At 45.3% G+C, this 19,316-nt stretch overlaps 1 protein-coding gene across 1 annotated transcript in view; it reads left to right on the top strand.

Moving 5' to 3' along the window:
• The window catches only part of DCTN2 (dynactin subunit 2), a 297,447-nt gene that overhangs the window by 265,311 nt on the left and 12,820 nt on the right, over positions 1-19,316 (top strand). Inside the window, exon 13 of the mRNA XM_069230810.1 lies at positions 15,837-15,928. Coding sequence (XP_069086911.1) covers positions 15,837-15,928 — 92 coding nt within the window. The remainder of the gene's footprint in view (positions 1-15,836; positions 15,929-19,316) is intronic.

Here is a 19,316-nt window from a genome sequence, read left to right as displayed (position 1 = left end):
TTATTCACCACACCCACTAGGGGCACTTTTCGTAGGTAACAATTTAGGGGTGGTTTCAAACCATTAATTACAGAGCCATCAACCTCACAACAAAAACAAGGGCAACACTTCTATAACAGAGGTTCATTTAGAGACTCTTACAAAGGGTTTAGTTATAGAGAAAGAGGTAAATCAGCCACTCCCAGAAGTTCCGCTACCTCAACAAAACAATGACTTCCTACAAATGCACACAGTGCATACATCTCCTGTGGGAGGAAGGCTGGTAAATTTTTACCTACAATGGTACATCACCACAGATAAATGGGTTCTGTCAATTATCCAAAGTGGCTGTAGTCTAGAACTCATCTCTACTCCACCAAACATTCCCCCTCATTTGCACAGACTTACTCAGGAACATCTGACTCTAATAAAACAGGAGGTACAATCACTATTACTCAAAGGAGCCATAGAGATAGTGCCTATGTCCCAATAGGGATCCGGAGTATATTCACTATACTTCCTCATACCAAAGAAATATGGTACTCTAAGACCAATTTTTAGATCTCAGACCCCTCAATCTATACATCCGTTCAGAACACTTTCATATGGTCACTCTACAAGACATCATTCCCCTACTACAAAAACAGGACTACATGACGGCATTAGATCTCAAGGATGCTTATTTCCACATTCCCATACATCCAGCACATCGAAAATATCTAAGATTTGTCATAGCAGGAAAGTACTACCAATTCAAAGTGCTACCATTAGGAGTAACAACAGCACCAAGGGTGTTCACCAAATGCTTAGTGGTGGTTGTAGCATTCCTCGGAAGACAACACATACATGTCTTCCCATATCTAGTCAATGGGCTCATAAAAGCCAGTACAATTCAAATCTGTCAGCAATGTACTCAGTATACCATAGACGTCCTACACAATCTAGGATTCACAATCAGTTATCACAAATCTCACCTGCAACCATGACAGATACAACTGTATCTGGGAGAAATTCTGAACACTCAATCAGGATTATCATATCCAAACCCAGTAAGAATTCAAGCATTTCGCAATCTCATATCTTAAGTACAATACAACCACACTTATACTGTAAAGCTAGTGATGAAACTGTTGGGAATGATGACTTCATGTATAGCCATAGTCCCCACTGCAAGACTGCACATGCAACCACTACAGCAGTGTCTTTCTCAACAATAGTCTCAGGCACAGGGTCAAATTCAGGATCTAGTATTGTGGACCGCCATACTCCCCTCTCTCTCTGCAATGGTGGAATTATATCAACCTATCAAAGGGGCGGCCCTTTCAGGATCCGGTGTCTCAGACCACAGTCGCAACAGATGCATCCCTGATAGGTTGGGGAGCTCATCTCAACAATCTCACTATACAAGGGGAATGGGACTCAATACAACAGACTTATCATATAAACTACTTGGAATTACTAGCAGTATTCCTAGTACTCTAAGCTTTTCAGACACAAATCATAAAGGCCTTTATGGAAGGTCTTAAAAGGGTTATTCTACCTAGAGTTCCTCCAGAGTTAGCGAAATTCAGGCGTTCACTTTAGAAGAACCTTTCTTTCAAATCCATAAAGACAAATTAGTTCTTAGAACAGATCCAAAATGCCTACCAAAGGTAGTTTCACCTTTTTCATATGAACCAGTCAGTGGAATTGCTAGTCCTCTTTCCACAGCCAGATTCAGTGGCTGAAAGAGCTCTTCACACCCTTAATGTTAAAAGAGCTCTCATGTACCATATAGACAGAACAAAGCATTTCCGAAAAACCAAACAACTTTGTTGCATTCTCAGAACCTCACAAAGGTAATCCTATTTCAAAAATGGATTAGCCAGATGGATAGTGAAGTGTATTCAAGCTTGCTATCTTAAAGCTAAAGACAGTTACCAGTAATCCCAAAAGAACATTCCACTAGGAAAAAAGGAGCTTCAGTGGTATTATTACGAAATATACCAATGGCAGGCAAATGTAAAGCTGTCACATGATCTACACCACAAACATTTACTAAACAATACTGTGTGGTTGTATTGGCTTGCCAACAAGCAAATGTTGGACAGGCAGTGCTTAGAACACTGTTTCAAACTACTCCAACTCCTATAGGGTAGCCACAACTTATTTTGGGAGGGGATTGCTTTACAGTCTATGCAAAGCATGTGCATCTACAGCTACACATGCCATCGAACTGAAAATGTTACTTACCCAGTAGACATCTGTTTGTGGCATGTAGTGCTGTAGATTCACTTGCACTTTCCCTCCTTCCCGGATGCCTGTGGCCATTGTAATACGATATATTGTAAATATGTATGTACATTGCAAGGACATCTCATTACTTTTCTATATATGTACATGTACATTTATACACTCTTTACTTAACCCTCCTGCGGGAAAATAATCTAACAAAGGACTCAATGCCCATGCGCAATATTACCGAGAAGAGGAGTCACTCTATCCCGTGACTCGAAAACCTTCTTCGAAGAAAAACAACTTGTAACACTCCGAACCCAACACTAGATGGCGGACTTATGCAAAGCATGTGAATCTACAGCACTATATGCCACAAACAGATGTCTACTGGGTAAGTAGCATTTTCCACATGATACATAACCGGTAACTGCATAATATGGCCTTATATTGCCATTGAAGGGTGCTGGTGAAAAATGCCTAGTGGTTTGTAAAAGCCTCTCAGACTCCAAGATGCCAGTGTAGGATGTTTGACAATGTCAACCAGCTATAAATTGTTCATGTTACAAGTTTATTTTGGGGTAATAAGCTTAGGAAAGGTTTTTTTAACACTGACAAGTGTTTTTTTTAAAACTGACTGCACTGTTTGTACTAAAATGAATTGAAAATTATGTAGTTAAAATTTAGAATTTAAGAAATTAAGATGATGGATGTAATGCATGAATAGCAGCTACTGGCAATTGCTTGTGCTGCATTGTAGTCCATTGTTTTTCGCCCACCATTCCACTCTAGACAAAAGCCACACCTTGTGCAAATCATTAATGACCCTGCTCCTCGTGGAAACAGTCTGTCCCGATCTGCTAGGCGAAGCCCCCTCTAAAAGGGACCACCAGCAGCACCAGACCCATTTTGACCTACTTAGGTCTCATCAGTGAGGTACAGCTTGAGTCCTGTGGCACAGTGAGCATGGGACCCACGTCTGGGCATACCCATTGCACTAAGGAGGTAAACGCAACAACTTCTTGAAGTTGATACCTCACTGATGAGATACTGCGATGATTAGAAAGTAGGAGTGCTGGACCACAGAGATTTGTTCTTTAGTTGAATGTCTTGGCACAGTTTGTTGCAAGGGAGACCCCTCAGGGCATTGATTAGCTCATGACGTAGCATCCTCTGGCAGTCAGATTCTGGGTGTTTCTTACACCTGAAACAAGCTGGGCTTTTCCCTGTGTACAGTTTTACCTCCTCTATATCGAGGCACTTTCCTTTCCTCTCAAAGGAGGTAGGTCAGTTTTCACATTCTGGACACATTTTCATCTTCTTCAGCAGTACAGACAGGTTTAGGTCCTACTTCAATATCTACCATCTGCCAAATAGCAATGCCCAGGAATAACTAACAGCCTTTTGCTAACGAGGACCTCATGGAATTTCTCAAGGTATTTATCTCCATCCCACTAAGTTCATTGTCTGGGTCTTCTTCCTCCAATGACAGGGATGCAGCCAATACATTTCCACTGCCTAAGGAAGCTGTATCCCCCCGCAGTGCTAAACCATGGGCCATCCAAAATGAATCCATCAGGTACAGCACTCTCATCGCACGCATGGATTCTTACTACTACACGTGATGCACATCCTCCGCGCGCACATAAATATACAATGAACATGCACAAGGAATGTCAGTGCAGAGGTCTGGATGCTCACACTGAAGCAAAAATGTATACGTGACATCAGTAGGTCACACTCTCCTTTGACACAAGAAAAAGGTCTGTCAAGACCTACAATTAAATAACATGGTATTTTGCCACCCCTGCTTCATGTGATTAACCCAGGACATGGACTCTGAGTCGATTTTGAAGGCACACTGTCACGGAATAACTTCTAGACCTTTTGTTTCACTGACAAGCCTAGGCCACTGTTTGCACATGCTAGATTAGCATAGTTACAGAGCCTACGAAAATAATCTGGTTACCAGTTTCACAAGCAGTTGGGCACTCGGGCGGGGGTAACTGCTGGGCATTGAGCAAAGGAGAAACTAAATGGCATGGTCAGCAGCTGTTACCTATGGGAACTGGCCACTGCTAGTACCACTGTCCCTTCGTTCTTTTTTTACTTGTTCTTTTAGCAATGTAATGGTGAAATCATTGGAGCAAAACCTAATACACAACTGCTGTTTTTCTGCCTTATTTTCTTTCTGACGCTAATGATCTAAATCTGTTGGGCAGTCTTAAAGTATTAAGCTTAATTGGGTGTAAAGTGTGTGTATGTTGGTTTGAAAACCTATTCTGAACTAAGATTCAAATTTAAGACTGCAGACCCAGCCCTAAAAATATAGTCATATTGGAATTTGAATGGGAAAACAGAGGTTTTGGATCCTATATAGCCTTTGGGCCACCCACTCAGACTAATGCATGTTCGGATATTTGACAATATTTCATTCTGATTTGTCGAACGAGGACAAAATTACAAGTGAGAAAAATATTTTACTGTGGACTAGCCATCTCAACCAAGGCAACACATGGACTGTTCCCCTCAAAGTGTGTCTGTATGCACATATAATACAATTTTATATAATTATATAAAAGTACTTATTGAACAACAAATGTAGTGAAGTGCTTCTAGATGTCAGTTTAAAACTAAAACCCTGACCTAATCTTTCGAGAGCTAGAGCCATGTTTCTTTCATTTTATGAACAAATGTATATCTGATAAAGAGTTCTAGCTGCTGATTCCTTACCTTAGAATATTCCTCAAGCATGAGACCGGATCCAGAAATGATTGAGCAGTCCCCTTGTGCGTAGATAGATGACATCGCTCGGCTCCATGTAGCGTTGTCTGCACTGTCATTGACGTGCAAGGAGGCTGAATAAGCACCAACCCAGCGTGCTGACCTCAGTTCCTTTTTCGCTTCATTCGCAACAAGCTTCCCTCCATTATTTTTCGACCATTTTGTCAAACTCTACTTGTGTGCCCTTCTTCTCAGTTTTTTGGTCATGTCTCTGAAGAAACCAACCGGTTTCAAGCCTTGTGTTGTCTGTCACAGCAAATGTCTGTGACAAACCACTACTTGGTGTTTCTATGGTGCCTATAGCAGGATTACACCTCCATGGCCTGCACGGATTGCAGGGCCATGAAGCTGAAGGGCATCCTGCTCACCTTGAAGCTTCCTGCCACTCGCCACGTGGCACTGCAGGTCTTGTTTTCAAGAGAGGTCTCCGGACTACTCCAAGAGTCGTTCTTGTCAGTCATTGTTGCCGTCCCAGGCTTCTTCAGGTAAGTTCCACAAGAGGTTTGTCTCAGAAGTCAAAGCTATCAGACTACGTGAAGGAACAATGCCTCAAATCCAGGCCCCACTCCCCGGTTCTCCTGTGGAGCCGGTGCCTGACACCTATAGTTTCCTGGAGCCACAGCAAACCCTGGCCAACTGTGTGAGTTTTATGAGGCCATGAGCCTCATTTTTGGGATGTTGAAACCCTCTGGAGCACCTTCAGGCCCCCTGGGAGCAGAAGGGACTCCTGGGGCTCTGCCGGCGGGACGGCCCTCGGTGGTAGTCTGGCCCTCAGGACTTATTGGTGGATCCCAATCGGTTCCAGCTGTAACTTTGTGACCTAATCTGGGGACCGTTACAGTGGCACTGGTCCCGGCGAACCCATCATGGTGCCCGACTCGGATAGGGAGCTGGACCGGTGCTTGTGCCAACTAGGCCCACACAGCCTAATTTGGAGACTGAGGCTTATTTCACTGAAGGGCCCTCCGAGGAACACAAATGGAGAGAATCTGAGGAATTCCTATGGCCATTCCGACCCTCTTGCATAGTTCATGTCCCATGACACCTGGTATGAGATCCTGACTGATGTTGTGACAGAGGTGCTTTAACCTAAGGTGTCCCCATCAGAACCCCAACTCACCTTTAATTAAACCCTCCTGATGTCCTATTTGGGGCCTGAGGCAAACCCTGCACAGGCACTTCTGTGCACAGGACTTTCTCCTGCCACCATTGCCCTACGCCCACAGACCAAGCCTTCCCCTCCCAGCATTCCATCCCTGAGAGCATCGTGGGCCAGCCCTCAACCTCATGGATAAATCCCAGCGCATTCCCTACCACACCACCGGATACAAAATCCAAAATCCTGGAATCCTTCAGAAAGAGAATGTTCCAAGCATGTGTGGCTGTAGAGACACATGCTGCGCATACTCCTGCCATCTAGTGTTGGTCCTGGACGTGTGCAAGTTGTATATTTTTTTTTGGAAGAAGTCTTTCAAGTCACAAGGTAGAGTGACTCCTCTTGATGATGCTGCACAGGGACATCAACTCCATTGTTAGATTGTTGGGTTCAGAAGTGTGCTCCTGTGCTCAGACTCAACACCGTTATGATGCTCTTTTCAGTTCACACGGTAACTTCCATCCAACTTGTTCTTCAGTCATGTTCCTCTACTTTCCTTGCAGGTCGATATTGAATATTTAGATCAAACCAGGTCCATATGGACTGTGGTCCCTCCTGGGCCTCGTCTGTCAGGGACTACTTCAGTCCACATAGTCTCTCCCCACAGTGCCTCAGCGGTGATGGAACGGATGCTCTTTCACTGTTGTCCTCCCTGGCACACGAAATACCCTTAGACCAATTTACATCAGGTCTGTCATTTATGTCTGTCTCCAGAACACAGCAAGGCTGACTGTAATGCCTTCCTATCCTTCCTCTCCAAAAAGACACTTTGCGACCATCACGCACGTTGGCTTGAAATGTCGCAGAGGGGCATGGAACAACACCAGACCTTTTCTGTCCTGACGACATCGAGGGAACCAACACACACAGCCATCGGCTGCAGACGAAGAAACTTTCTCAGTTGAAGGTAGCTCTGGCGTGGAAATCAAGAACCTCCCACCTAATCAACGGTCTATGAGTACGGCGCCCCTATGGAATACTAGAGAGAGGCCTTTGAACAGTCACTGACTTCCGCCCATTGTCGACATTGAGCAACTGCTTCGGACTCCTCACCCAGCTCAGGGCCGAAGAAGTCTTCCAAGCTAAGCACTTCTGCTCCAACCACCCCGGCACCGAATCGATATTGACTTCAGCTGCCTCTATATCCAGCAGACCATCAGCACAGAAAAAAAGACTGTTTTGGATCCAAAGATTTTGGCATTAACATCCAAGTCTGACACCTGCACAGTGGCCAAGGCCATCCTTCAAAAGCTCCAGGAGCAGCTCAATGTGAGGCATAGACATCTCTTATCATCCACCCTCACACGGGCTGTATTCTTGCCTGCTTCAGCCTCTGCTGCTCCACCTTTCTAACAGCAGTTATGATTCCAGGGAGCCTTGGACACCTTATATGCAAGAAGGCCAATAAGGCTACCAGCCCCTTACCTCTTGCACCACCATCTCCATCACCTATTACCCTGCCTTTGCTTTCACCTTGCCTAACTCATTCTCTGGGAGACCCACTTGACATTACACCCCAGGGATCTTCACATTCTGACACAGGTGAGTGTGGTAAGAAAAAGTACAGGTGATATTTTTCTATAGGGTGTTTCATATGATTTGGAACCACCAGGGGACACAGGCCATGATCTTTACCCTGTTTGCCCCTCCTCTACTGATGATTTTGCATAATTTCAAGAGCTTATCAGTAGGGCTACCTCCATTCATCAGGTGGAGCTTCACAAAGAGCCTTTAGAGGAGCACTTTCTTTTTGAAACCCTCTCTTCCACTCACCTCTCCTCCCAACATTTGCTAATGCTCAAGGGCATGCTTCGTCACACCCCAGACATTTTTAAAGATCCCATCAGTGCTAGGTGGATAAGAAATAGAAATCCTCCCTATCTGACCCTACCTGTATTCATGGTCACTTTCCACCAGGCTCACTAGTCATCACCACTTCCCGTAAAAGTGCTAACTCTGAGGCCAGCAGAGATGCCCCTAGATAAAGAGAACAAATGCACTGATGCGGTGGGAAAAAGAGTAGAAGCCAAGCAGCCAACCCCTGCATATTGCCTATTTCACAGCGCTCTTTGCAATGTATGACCGTGCCCAATGGGACGAAATGAAGGACCTTCTCCAATACCTCCCTGAGGAGCACAGAAAACGGGGCCAGGAAGTTGTATCAGAGGGCATGGTAATTTCAAAACTTCCATTCACTGTGCACTAGACTCCACTGACACTGCTGCTAAGGGGATAAAACACTAGCATTCTCCTCAGAAGACATGCATGGCTCCGTGCCTCTGGCCTTATCCGAAAGTTCAGCAGAATCTGCTAAACATGCCTTTTGATGGCGTCCACACACTTGGCACCCAGGTGGAACAAACTTTAGGAAAGATAAAGGACACAGGGATAGCAAAAGCAATGGAGGTGCAGAAAACACCGGCTCCCCATAGCTACTTTCGCTGCACCTCTTACTGTAGAGGTTCAAAAACCACCTCTTCTGATACCTCCACCTCTTACCAGCCTACCAGGCGTGGCAATCCTCTCCCAGGGGTTATTTTTGAGGGCCCTACAGGGCCACCAACTACAGAGGCACTCACCAGTACACCCTGACCTTCCTCTTTTTCCTCCCAGCCACACAACACTTCAGCGGAACATCAAGCACTACTCAAAGGGCAGGTCAAAGCTCTCCTCATCAAAGGGGCTATAGAACCTGCCCAACTATCATTACGGTACAGGAGTGTACTCACTATACATCATACCCAAAAAAGGCAGGTCCCTCCGGCCCCTACACAGATATATTCAATCAAAGCACTTTCACATGGTAGTCCTTCAGGGTGTCCATCTGCTTCTGCAGCAATGTGACTTTATGGCTGTGCTAGACCTAAAGGATGCCTATTTACACATTCCAATACAACCGGTACATCACTAGTATCTCAAGTTTGTGACAGGCAGAAGGCACTACAAGTTTAAAGTCCTCTTTGAACTGCTGCACATCTGTTATTCACCAAGTGCCTTGTGGTGGTAGCCGCTCACCTCTGCAGACAAGGCGTCAATGGATTCCCTTAGCTGAACAGTTGGCTCATCACAACTGCCACCTGTCAACAGTGGCAGAACCACATGCAAATCACAGTAGATCTGCTTCATTGCTTAGAGTTCACAATCAGCGCCACCAAAACCAACCTCCAACACCTACAGATCCAGCTGTACCTAGTCGCTATTCTCAACACAGAAGTAGGCTTAGTCTATCCCAATTCTGCAAGGATGCAGACCTTTCAAGCACTGATTCCCTTGTTACAAACAGATCAGCAACTCAGTCAAGACAGTCTTGTATCTTTTAGGCATGATGGCCTCCTGCAGTGCCATGGTACCTTATGCTAGGCTTCACATGTTTGTTGCAAGAATGTTTTGCACAACAGTGACCTCAGACAGAGCGTCATTGGGACAATCTTATGTTGATCGGTCACCACACATCGCTGGCTGCAGTGGTGGAACACCAACAACTTGTTGTGAAGACGGCCTTTCCTTGACACTGTTCTGTGGACCAGTATCTGACTGTACAAGGTCAGTAGGAGACCGAATACCAGGGTCTCCACATCAGCTTTCTGGAGCTTTTAGCCATTCACCTTGTGTTGAAGGCCTTCTTACCTCATCTGATAGGCTAGATTGTCCTTGTCCGAATGGACAATATGTCAGCCACACACTACCTTCAAAAACAAGAGGGGACATGCTTTCCACAGCTGTCTGTTATTTCAGACCATTTGGCATTGGCTCTGGGCTCTCCGTCACAACATTCACTTGTTAGCAGACTTCCTTCCAGGGATGGACAACGATTTTGCAGACCTCAGCAGGATGCAGCAACAAGTCAACAAGTGGGAACCTCACCTGCAAGTCCTACTCGGTTACTTTCGCAAATGAGGATTCCATCAAATAAATCTGTTCGCAACTGCAAACAACACCAAATGCCCAAACTTAGCATCCAGGTTCCCACAGCCCAGTGGCAATGCTTTCTGGATGAACTGCTCATGGACGTTTGCCTACACTTTTTCTCCTCTTCTTCCGTTTGTGGTTCAGAGGCTTCAAACGTCTCTAACACTCATCCTGGTAGCTCCCACTTTGGCTTACCAGTAATGGTTCACCACTCTGATCGCACTCTCTCTGGTCTCACATACGAGGCTCCCAACAGGCTGCAACTTCTTGTGCAGAACCGTTAAGAAATCAGGCACCCAGATCCCAGGACCCTCAATCTAGCAATCTGGCTCATGAGGTCATGGAATTTAGATACCTTAATCTTCCCCCTGACTGTCTGAGCATTCTCAAGGAAGCCCGCAGACCTACCACTCGTGCCTACTATGAGGCCAAATGGAAGAGGTTTTTTCTTATATGGTCACTCCAAACAAATGCCCCCCTTAATGCTACAGTACAAAACATTTTGTTACTTGCTTCACTGAAAATCCTGTGGGCTAGGCTTCACCGCCACACAATTACATCTAGCTGCAATAGCTGCCTATCTTCAAAACAGGCACAACATCTCTCTCTTCAAAATACCAGTTATTTAGGCTTTCATGGAAGGGCTCAAAAGAGTGATTCCACCACGGGTCCCACCAGCATCCTCATGGAGTCTTAACATTTTACTCAAACAACTCACAAGTGCTCCATTTGAGCCCCTTCAATTCCTCTCTTGGAAGGTGGCATTTCTATTTGCTTTTACCTCACTCAGGTGTTAATGAGCTTCAAGCATTAACCCTGGAAGAATCCTTCCCAGATGCATAGGAACAGAGTTGTCATCTGCACCAACCCCAAATTCCTCCCCAGGGTAGTGTCTCATTTACATCTCAGTCTATTGACCTACCTGTCTTTTTCCTACAGCCGTACTCCATTGTGGAACTGGCTCTCCATATGTTAGATGTCAAGCGAGCCCTAATGTACTATATTGATAGGACAAATGTTTTTAGCAAGACTAAACTTTTTGTTGCTTTCTCCCAACCTCGTAAGGGAAAGGCTATATCCAAATTAGGCTTTGCCAGAAGGATTGCATTCAGACATGTTATGCTAAAGCCAAACAAGTTCTACCCGCTCTTCCTAGAGCACATTCTACTCTACTTGAAAGAAAAGAGCTTCCTAGGGAACATCCCAATAGCTGACATTCGCAAAGCATCTACCTGGTCTACACCACACACTTTGACTAAACATTACTGTATGGATGTTCTAGCACACCATCAAGATAATGTTAGTCTGGAAGTTCTAACATGCCATCAAGCTAATGTTGGTCAGGCAGTTCTCCGTACACTTTTCGAGGCCACTGCAACAGCCACAAACTAGCCACTGCTTTTGGGGAGCACTGCTTTACAGTCTGTGCACAGCATGTGTATCTATAGCCACACATGCTTCAAAGGGAAAATGTTACCCTGTAAGCATCTGTTCATGGCATGTAGTACTGTAGATTCACAGGCACCCACCCTCCTCCCCAGAAGCCTGTGGCGGGTGCAGTATCTACTAACATCCCTTTTTTCTCTTATGAATGGACATCTTTTTACTTATCACTTTGTTTCAGAATCCATCCTCACCCGCTTGTGAGAAAACAGTCTAACTTTGAAGTTGATGCCCTTGCGCATTATCACTAAGAGGGAGCCACTCTACCTTGTGACGACTAGAAAGACTTTTTAGAAGAAAAACAAGTTGCACACATCCAGGCCCAACTCTTGATGGCAGAAGTATGCACAGTGCACACATCTACAGCACTACATGTCATGATCTGATGCTAACAGGGTAAGTAAAAAATTTCTTTCTCTTCCACCATCCTGGCACTGCCATCCATGAACACTGCATACTTATTGGGGTATTATTCCCATACTGTGAAGATTACAGTTGCTCAAGTGCTGCTTATGGTCTTTGATGAGGCCTGAGCCATACTCTCCCAAGCTGTTGCTGATGGGAGAAATGCGGCTAAGTTCATGATCAGATGCAGAATGGATACAACCAACCTGCTGGGCAGAGACATTGCTTCCACAGTGGTGCTCTGACATCACGCCTAGCTGAGGACAACTAGCTCTTCGGGAGATGTCCTGGCATCCAACATGGACATGCCGTTTGATGGGACTGGCCTTTTTGACAATGAGGTAGATTCAGCACTTGAGTGTTTCAAAGACACTAGGTCGCAGGGGCTCACTATGGCCCCACAACAGCTTCATTCCGCCTTCCGTGGCTACAGTAGGGGCTATCAGCTGCTTTTCTTTCCTACAAGCCATCTTGGCCAAGAGGCGTCAGAGTCCTTTAATGGCTGCATATGCTGCCTCTACAAAAAATGTGGGACTAAGAGCCAGAGCTCTACCCACTCCATCCTGCCCTTGACAGCTGCAACCTCAAAGCCTCTTTAGTTTGCCCTCCTACCACCATGGGCACCCAGTTGATGGCAGGATTCTGCACCACCTGACTCAATGGTGGAAAATCACTTCCTACAAACAGGTGCTCCAGATTGTCCAGCACGACAATGCCCTACCATTCCAACAGTCCTGACTACCTTTGGCAGCATCCACTGATCAGCTAATTGAGGAGCAGCTTTCACTGTTGCACAGGAACTACTGCCAGCATCAGAAGTAGATCATGGTTGCTATTCATGCCACTTTCTGGTGTCAAAAAAGAATAGTGATCTCAGTCCTATTCTCGACCTATGCCCTTTCAACAAAAAATTCAAGATGCGCTCTTTGTCTCACACATGTCTGTTCTTGACCCTGGAAACTGGATTGTAGTGCTGGACTTGCAGGACTCCTACTTGCATATATACCTCCGTCCTGCCTGCCCACAAGCATTACCTGTGGTTCACTGTAGCCCTAAAGAATTATCAATTTGCTGTGCCCCAACCCTCACCCCCCACTTTGGCCTTACCAACAGCACTTGGATGTTCACCAACGTGGTGGCAGTGGTTGCAGCACATCAACAGAGGTCAGGGGTTCCAGTCTTCCCCTACCTCAATGACTGGCTATTGAAAGTGGAATCTCCTTAGGCAGTTTTCTCCCACCGGCAGAATATAGCAGATGTCCTACATTCGCTGTGGATCACTATCAACATGCCAAATTCACATATAACTCCTTCCCATGCACATCCTCCTTTCATCAGAGCTATTCTGGATGCAGTGCATTTTTAAGCGTATCCTCCGAAATAGTGAGTTCAGGTTCTTTGGGCTATGATTTCGATGTATCGGCCTCTATACTGGGTTGTGGTGAGATTGATAGTGAGGCTGCTGGGTCTTATAGCCTCCTGCTGGTAAAAGATGCCCATTGGCATATGCGGGTTCTACAGTGGGATCTGAAGTCTCAGTGGCTGCACCATCAAGGGAATATCTGACCTGGTTCAGATAGTGGAAGGAGCTTAAAAGGATCTGCAGTGGTGCCTCACAGATCGCAATTGGGTCAACAGCAAACTCCTTCTCTTCTCCAGCCAGAGCTCACAGTAGTAAAAGATGTGTCACTTCTGGGTTGGGGCGACTATCTGAGAGACGTTGAGATCAGAGGAATCTGCTCTCTAAAAGATAATCAACCTGTTGGAACTGAGAGCAATTTGCCTTGCATTGAATGCCTTTCTTTCATTAGGGGAAGGCTGTTTCAGACACCACTGCCATATGGTATAGGAACAAGGAAGGCAGGCTGTGGTCGTGAATTCTGTGTCAAGAGGCTCTGTGTCTCTGGACTTAGGTGGACCATCTCAAGGGAAGCTGAGGACTACTGTACTTCTTTTCATTTACTCTAACAACACTCCTGTTGCAAAAAGATCAAGTATGACTGGGCCCAAGTCACCCTGGTGGCCCCAGATTTGGGTAAGGAGATACTGGTATCCTGAACCTCCTAGCATGAGCATCTGTCCTCTGATCAGGTTGCATCTTTGGAAGGATCGCCTGTCGCAGCAATAGGGCAAGGTTTTGCACTGAAACCTGCATACTGTTCAGGTACATGCATGGCGTTTGAGCGGCAACAGTTGAGGGGGTGTTAGCTCCCTTCCGAAGTATGGGATGTAATGCTGGCACCAAGACATCCCGCCACCAAAATTATTTACGCCTGCCGATGGGACAAGTTTGTGTTCTGTTGTACTGCTAAATATATTGAGCCTTTGACTGCACCTTTGTCTGAATTCCTGTTGTTTACCTATCCATAACCTGGTAGGGCCTTGCTTTGGGCACAGTTAATGGGTACCTTTCGCCCCTTTACAGCTTTCTTGTGGTTGCCGGATCAACCCTCCCTTTTTAAGTCTCAATTGTGACTCATTTCTTGAAAGGGTTGCAGCATATGACTCCCCTTCATTGTGTCCCAGTGGGATCTCCATTTAGTTCCCACCTTTCTCATGTGTTTGCCATTTGAGCCTATGCAAAGATATTCTCTGAGACTGCTGACAATCAAAACAGTATTCCTTGTGGCTATAACATTTGCCTGAAAGGTTAACGAATTGCAGGCAGGCAAAATCTTCCAGAATAAGCTGGCCCTTAGTGCCCATGCCACCTTCTTTCTTACATTAGGTGGTTACACCTTTTTACTTCAGATAGAACATCACACTGCCTACTTTCGCCCCACAGACTTCCAAAATCCTCCCGCCCCCCCACCCCCACAAATTCTACCAAGGCGGAGGAGAGACTCCACTGTCCTCACCCAAAAAAGACAGCTGTCATTTTACATTGATTATACCAAAGGCTTCCAGGTGGATGAGCACCTCTTTGTTGGCTTTGCGGGTGCGGAGAAAGGCATGACAGTTTACAAGAGAACCATCCATCTCCAGATGGATTGTCCTCAGTAGTAAAATCAAATCTGCTATGCAGTGGCTAAGAAGCAGCCTCCTGAGATGTGCAGGCTCATTCCACCAGAGCCAAGGCTGCAACCATTGCGTTAGCGTGAGGAGTCCCCATCTGTCAGGCAGCAGCGGCAGGCATTGCTGCACAAGTTTACCAAACACTACTGCTTAGACAGTCTGGTCTGGCACAATGGTCATATTGCCTGTTCGGTCCTCCAGGACTTCTTATTGAAGCACTTTGGTAACTATTCTAATTAAGGACTCTGTGGCTAGAAGTTTCTATTATATGAACTATTTACTTATCTTCTGGAATGCTTTATCTGGGAGAGACTCTGCCGTGCCTCAGGTTACTTATCATAACTCCCTTCCTCGCGGTTCTGAGAACTGTTTGACTCACATTGAAGAGACCCTTAAGGACCTCACTTTGGCACACTAATTACTACTCCTCTGTTTGGCTCCATGCTTTTGATGCGGAAAAACAGTCAACAACTGAGGTCAGTGCTATGGGGTGGCACCCATATAAAAGCACGTCCATCACTTCCACTGTGGGGAAATGCTGAATAACGCCACCTAAGGTGTTTGCTCAAATAATTTCCGGGTTCCAATCTGATGCCTGGGGAATATTCTAAGGTAAGTCATCTACAGCTAGATAGAGTCCTTACCAGACAAGGCTTTACCAAAGGTAAGTAACTTTTTCAGTGCTACCATTTTGCAAAGCTTGTCACTCCTTGCAAGCTGCACTTTGGCATTGACCTTTCATCTGTGTTTAGTGTCTGTTTTTCACATCATAGTGACCATGCTGATAATATGGCATCAGTTCACTGATTTGTAGTGTCATATTGTAATACCCTGATGCTGCATCAAAAGTAAAAGTGTGTGTTATAACTATTTTGCCACACAGTGCTATTAATAGTGAGAGTAGTCTGAAATATTTTCTTTCTCTTCTCAGCTATGCAGTTCGGACAGCTTCTGACTCACCTTGATACCACACAACAGATGATCGCAAATTCCTTGAAGGACAACTCTTCTGCATTAGAGCTGGTATTTATAATTTGATTTGGTATATGTACAGATTTATTTTGATCTCTCCAAGGAGGGTAATTCTTGAAATTCATACGAAAATTTTTTTTAGTGAGACAGTCGTGCTGGGAGAGTTTTCTGTACTGTGAGTGTCAAGACATAATTTCATAACCTTCCATTGGGCAATGCAGTTTCCACCACTGCAGTTGCTACCCAGGTCTTTTTACCTAATTTATGGGACCATTAACAGAGTTTGTGATACAGTAACACCACAGCTAGGATGTCTATTTTGGGAAAGGTTGGGACTATTGCATACGCTGCATACTACCACAAAGTCTAAGTTGATACTGAGCAAATTTTCTGAACTGGATGGGGTGCACCTGTGTTTCACTTATTGCTAACTCACTGTGCAGGCCAGCTGCAATAATATTTGTTTGGGGGAATGGGTTAAATTGGATAAAAGCAAGGGAGTTGAAAGATAATTCAATTTGGAATGGTACAGTAGTTTCATGCACATCTATCATCAACCTCGCTAGTGAAGAAGGCATTACATCTTACTTTCACACTTAAATCATTAATATCCATAGGAGCACCCACACATGGGCTCTCCCTGTTAAATAGCAATGAAGTTTAATCGTTGCATATGGGGAGTAAATCTGATTGAAGCAAATGACCTGCTTCTGGAAGTTTCAGGCCATGCAGCTTGAAAGAAACAACTGTCTGCTACCCCTAAAGTCAAAAGGTCAGAAGTAAGAGACCAACAAGGTTGTTACAGTTGTCTTTTACTAAACTTAAAGGTTGTGAGGGTATTTCAGTAGGGGTGACTGGCTTTTACTTTAAAGCTTCCTCATCACTTTTGTTTTTTCTTGTGAGCATTCCTAAAAATGAGACTTGTTACCGTATTCAACACTGTCTTGATAAAAGTAAGAATCTGAGTAATTTTAGTTACAGTGGTTACCTCTAACTGCTGAGCTCTCACCTTTAAAATATCCCTAAGCACCAAACTGGATCTTGAGAATTTTACAGCAGTACCACTGCACATTGATTGGTGGCGCTGTATGGCTCTACAGTGATTTCGTACTGAGCCAAAAGTGAGGCAGTGGAGCTGCATATATGCTCCGGATCTCTGCTACCAAGTTTGTCAATTCGATGGCACCTCCAAAATTTACCTCAATGTGCAAGGGATAATGTCTCTACAGAAAACAACAGTATTCAGTCCATGTCGAGACTGCAGGAAGATGTTAGTTGTGGACATGCACATCCAATGTCTTTGGTGCATATACTCGAGTCGTCACTCAAAATTGTTAGATAAATGTGCCCTCAATCACCCAAAGGTGATCCAAGAAGAGGATGCATAACTGCATTGCCAAATATAAGAGGGAGGTTGCGATCATAAAATTAATTCCACACTAATTTGATTCTCAGGTCATTGTCTATCCCTCAGCAATTAGCGGCCTTTGAAGAGGCCTAGCTGCAGCTCTTTGAGATACCTTCAGGGTTAGCTGAACCGTTTGGGGCTTCAGATGGACCAAATGCCAGCAGGCCCACTCTCTAAGCCAGCTAACCCCATGGGTCCTCTTCCAGGACCATATCAGTGGTGATTCAGACTCCCATCCCTGCCCCAGGGTCCAAAACAGTTGCTTCTGTGCCAGTAGTACTAGTCCTGGACCCAACTCTGACAGTGTTATCCAACCCAAAACTGTCATAGACTCCCCTCCCCCATGCCTATGTCTCATTAAAAGATATGAAGCACAACCAGTTGGAATACAGCCAAACTCTAATCCCGGGCCTCTACCTTGACACCATTATTATCAGATTGAAGACACTTTATTCTGATCTGACTCTGGTGCAGTTCGGGGTATGCAAACACTCACTAATAATCATGAGGAGGCGGACGACCTACTCTGCCATCATTATACACGTAAGGGGCTGTGACTGGATTTACAAAATACCAGTGGATTAGATGCATCTCCAGTGACTTGCCACCTGGGCCACCATTGGAAGAAAGTACCTCTTTCATAATAGTTGTGCAAAGGCTAGCAGAAGTGCTAGATTTACAGTTGCCTAGTGTTGAAACTAAAACACATTTATTAACTGAGATTCTTCAACCAAGTCCTACCTCTTCCAAGCCACCATTGCCATTCAACTAGGCACTCACTAATACTTGCTAACACTCTCAAGGCCACCTGATCTAAGCTTTGCTTTTGTCCCTACAAGTAGTTCCCCTGTAGTCAAGTGACATAGACTTGCTGCTGGTCAACCCAGTTTTCTAACAATGCACCCTATGCTTCAAAGTCTGGTGGTACAGGCATCAACAAGTAAAGTTGCTCCCAGTGCCTTTCCAACCATCTCTCTGGGTAGAGAGTTAAAAGCTATTGGTGCCCTGGGAAAGAGAATGTTCTCAGACTAGTTTAGCCTTACAGTCCTTGAGCGCAGTGTGCTTTCTGGGCAGCTACACCCATGATTCATGGGACTTGCAGCAAGATATTGTTGTCTGGAAGACCTCAGCATCTCACTTGCTCAAACCATAAATGATTGCCAGGTCGCAGCAAAGTGTATATTGCTTGTCGGCTTGGAAACAACAAACTATGTTGGCAGAGCTATTGGCACCAGTATTGCGCTTAGAGGGTGCACCTAGATGAGACTACCCATTGGTTCGAGAGATATCCAAGTCTCGTTATTGTAAATGCCCATTGATTGCTTCACTTTATTTGACAAGAAGGGTGACTTGACATTCTAAGAACAGTACAGCCACAGTACAGTCCTTAGGACTCTAGTTTCCTCCAACCGGTACTAGAATAGTGCAGAAAATTTAGGGATTGTTCCAGGAGGCTAGCTCATGTAGATTGGCCCACCCAAACTGCAACAGCAGGCCATGCCTTTTGGAGCAGAGGTCAAGGCTTCAGCTGAGGCCATTACCTCTGCAGGGTCAGTTCTTTAACTCTTCTCCCTGTGCAGCTGCTTTAACTTGCCCTCATATGCCTCCAGGCTAAGTAGATAGGAAGTCCCGGACCCCAGAGTGACTCCCTGCAGGCCATTCAGCAATCTTGCAGCAGTTAGTCAGCTTTCTGCTGCCCAAGTGTGCCATTGAGCAATGCCAAACCGGAGCGAGGAGGGGCATACTCATCATTCTACTTCTCATACTGAAGAAAGACAGAAGCCTCTGGCCTATACTGAACCACTGCCCACTGAATGCCTTCTTAAGGAAAGACAAATGCATAATGCTGTCCTTGTCTCTGATTCTTTCAGGTTTGGGTCAGGAGATGGGAATGGTGCCCCTGGACTTGTCAGATGCCTGTTTTCATTTACTGGTCTGCAGTCCCACATGCATTATCTGTGGTTGAAGTTTGGGTGGGAGCCAGGGAGTAGTTAAGAGTAAGTGCCAGGGCCCAGAGTTTTCCTCAGTAGC

This window comes from Pleurodeles waltl, chromosome 4_2 (assembly GCF_031143425.1).
Source record: "Pleurodeles waltl isolate 20211129_DDA chromosome 4_2, aPleWal1.hap1.20221129, whole genome shotgun sequence".
In the NCBI taxonomy this organism is placed as follows: domain Eukaryota; kingdom Metazoa; phylum Chordata; class Amphibia; order Caudata; family Salamandridae; genus Pleurodeles; species Pleurodeles waltl.
The sequence above is the reverse complement of the archived record's forward strand: the minus strand, read 5'-3'. Positions and strand labels throughout refer to the sequence as shown.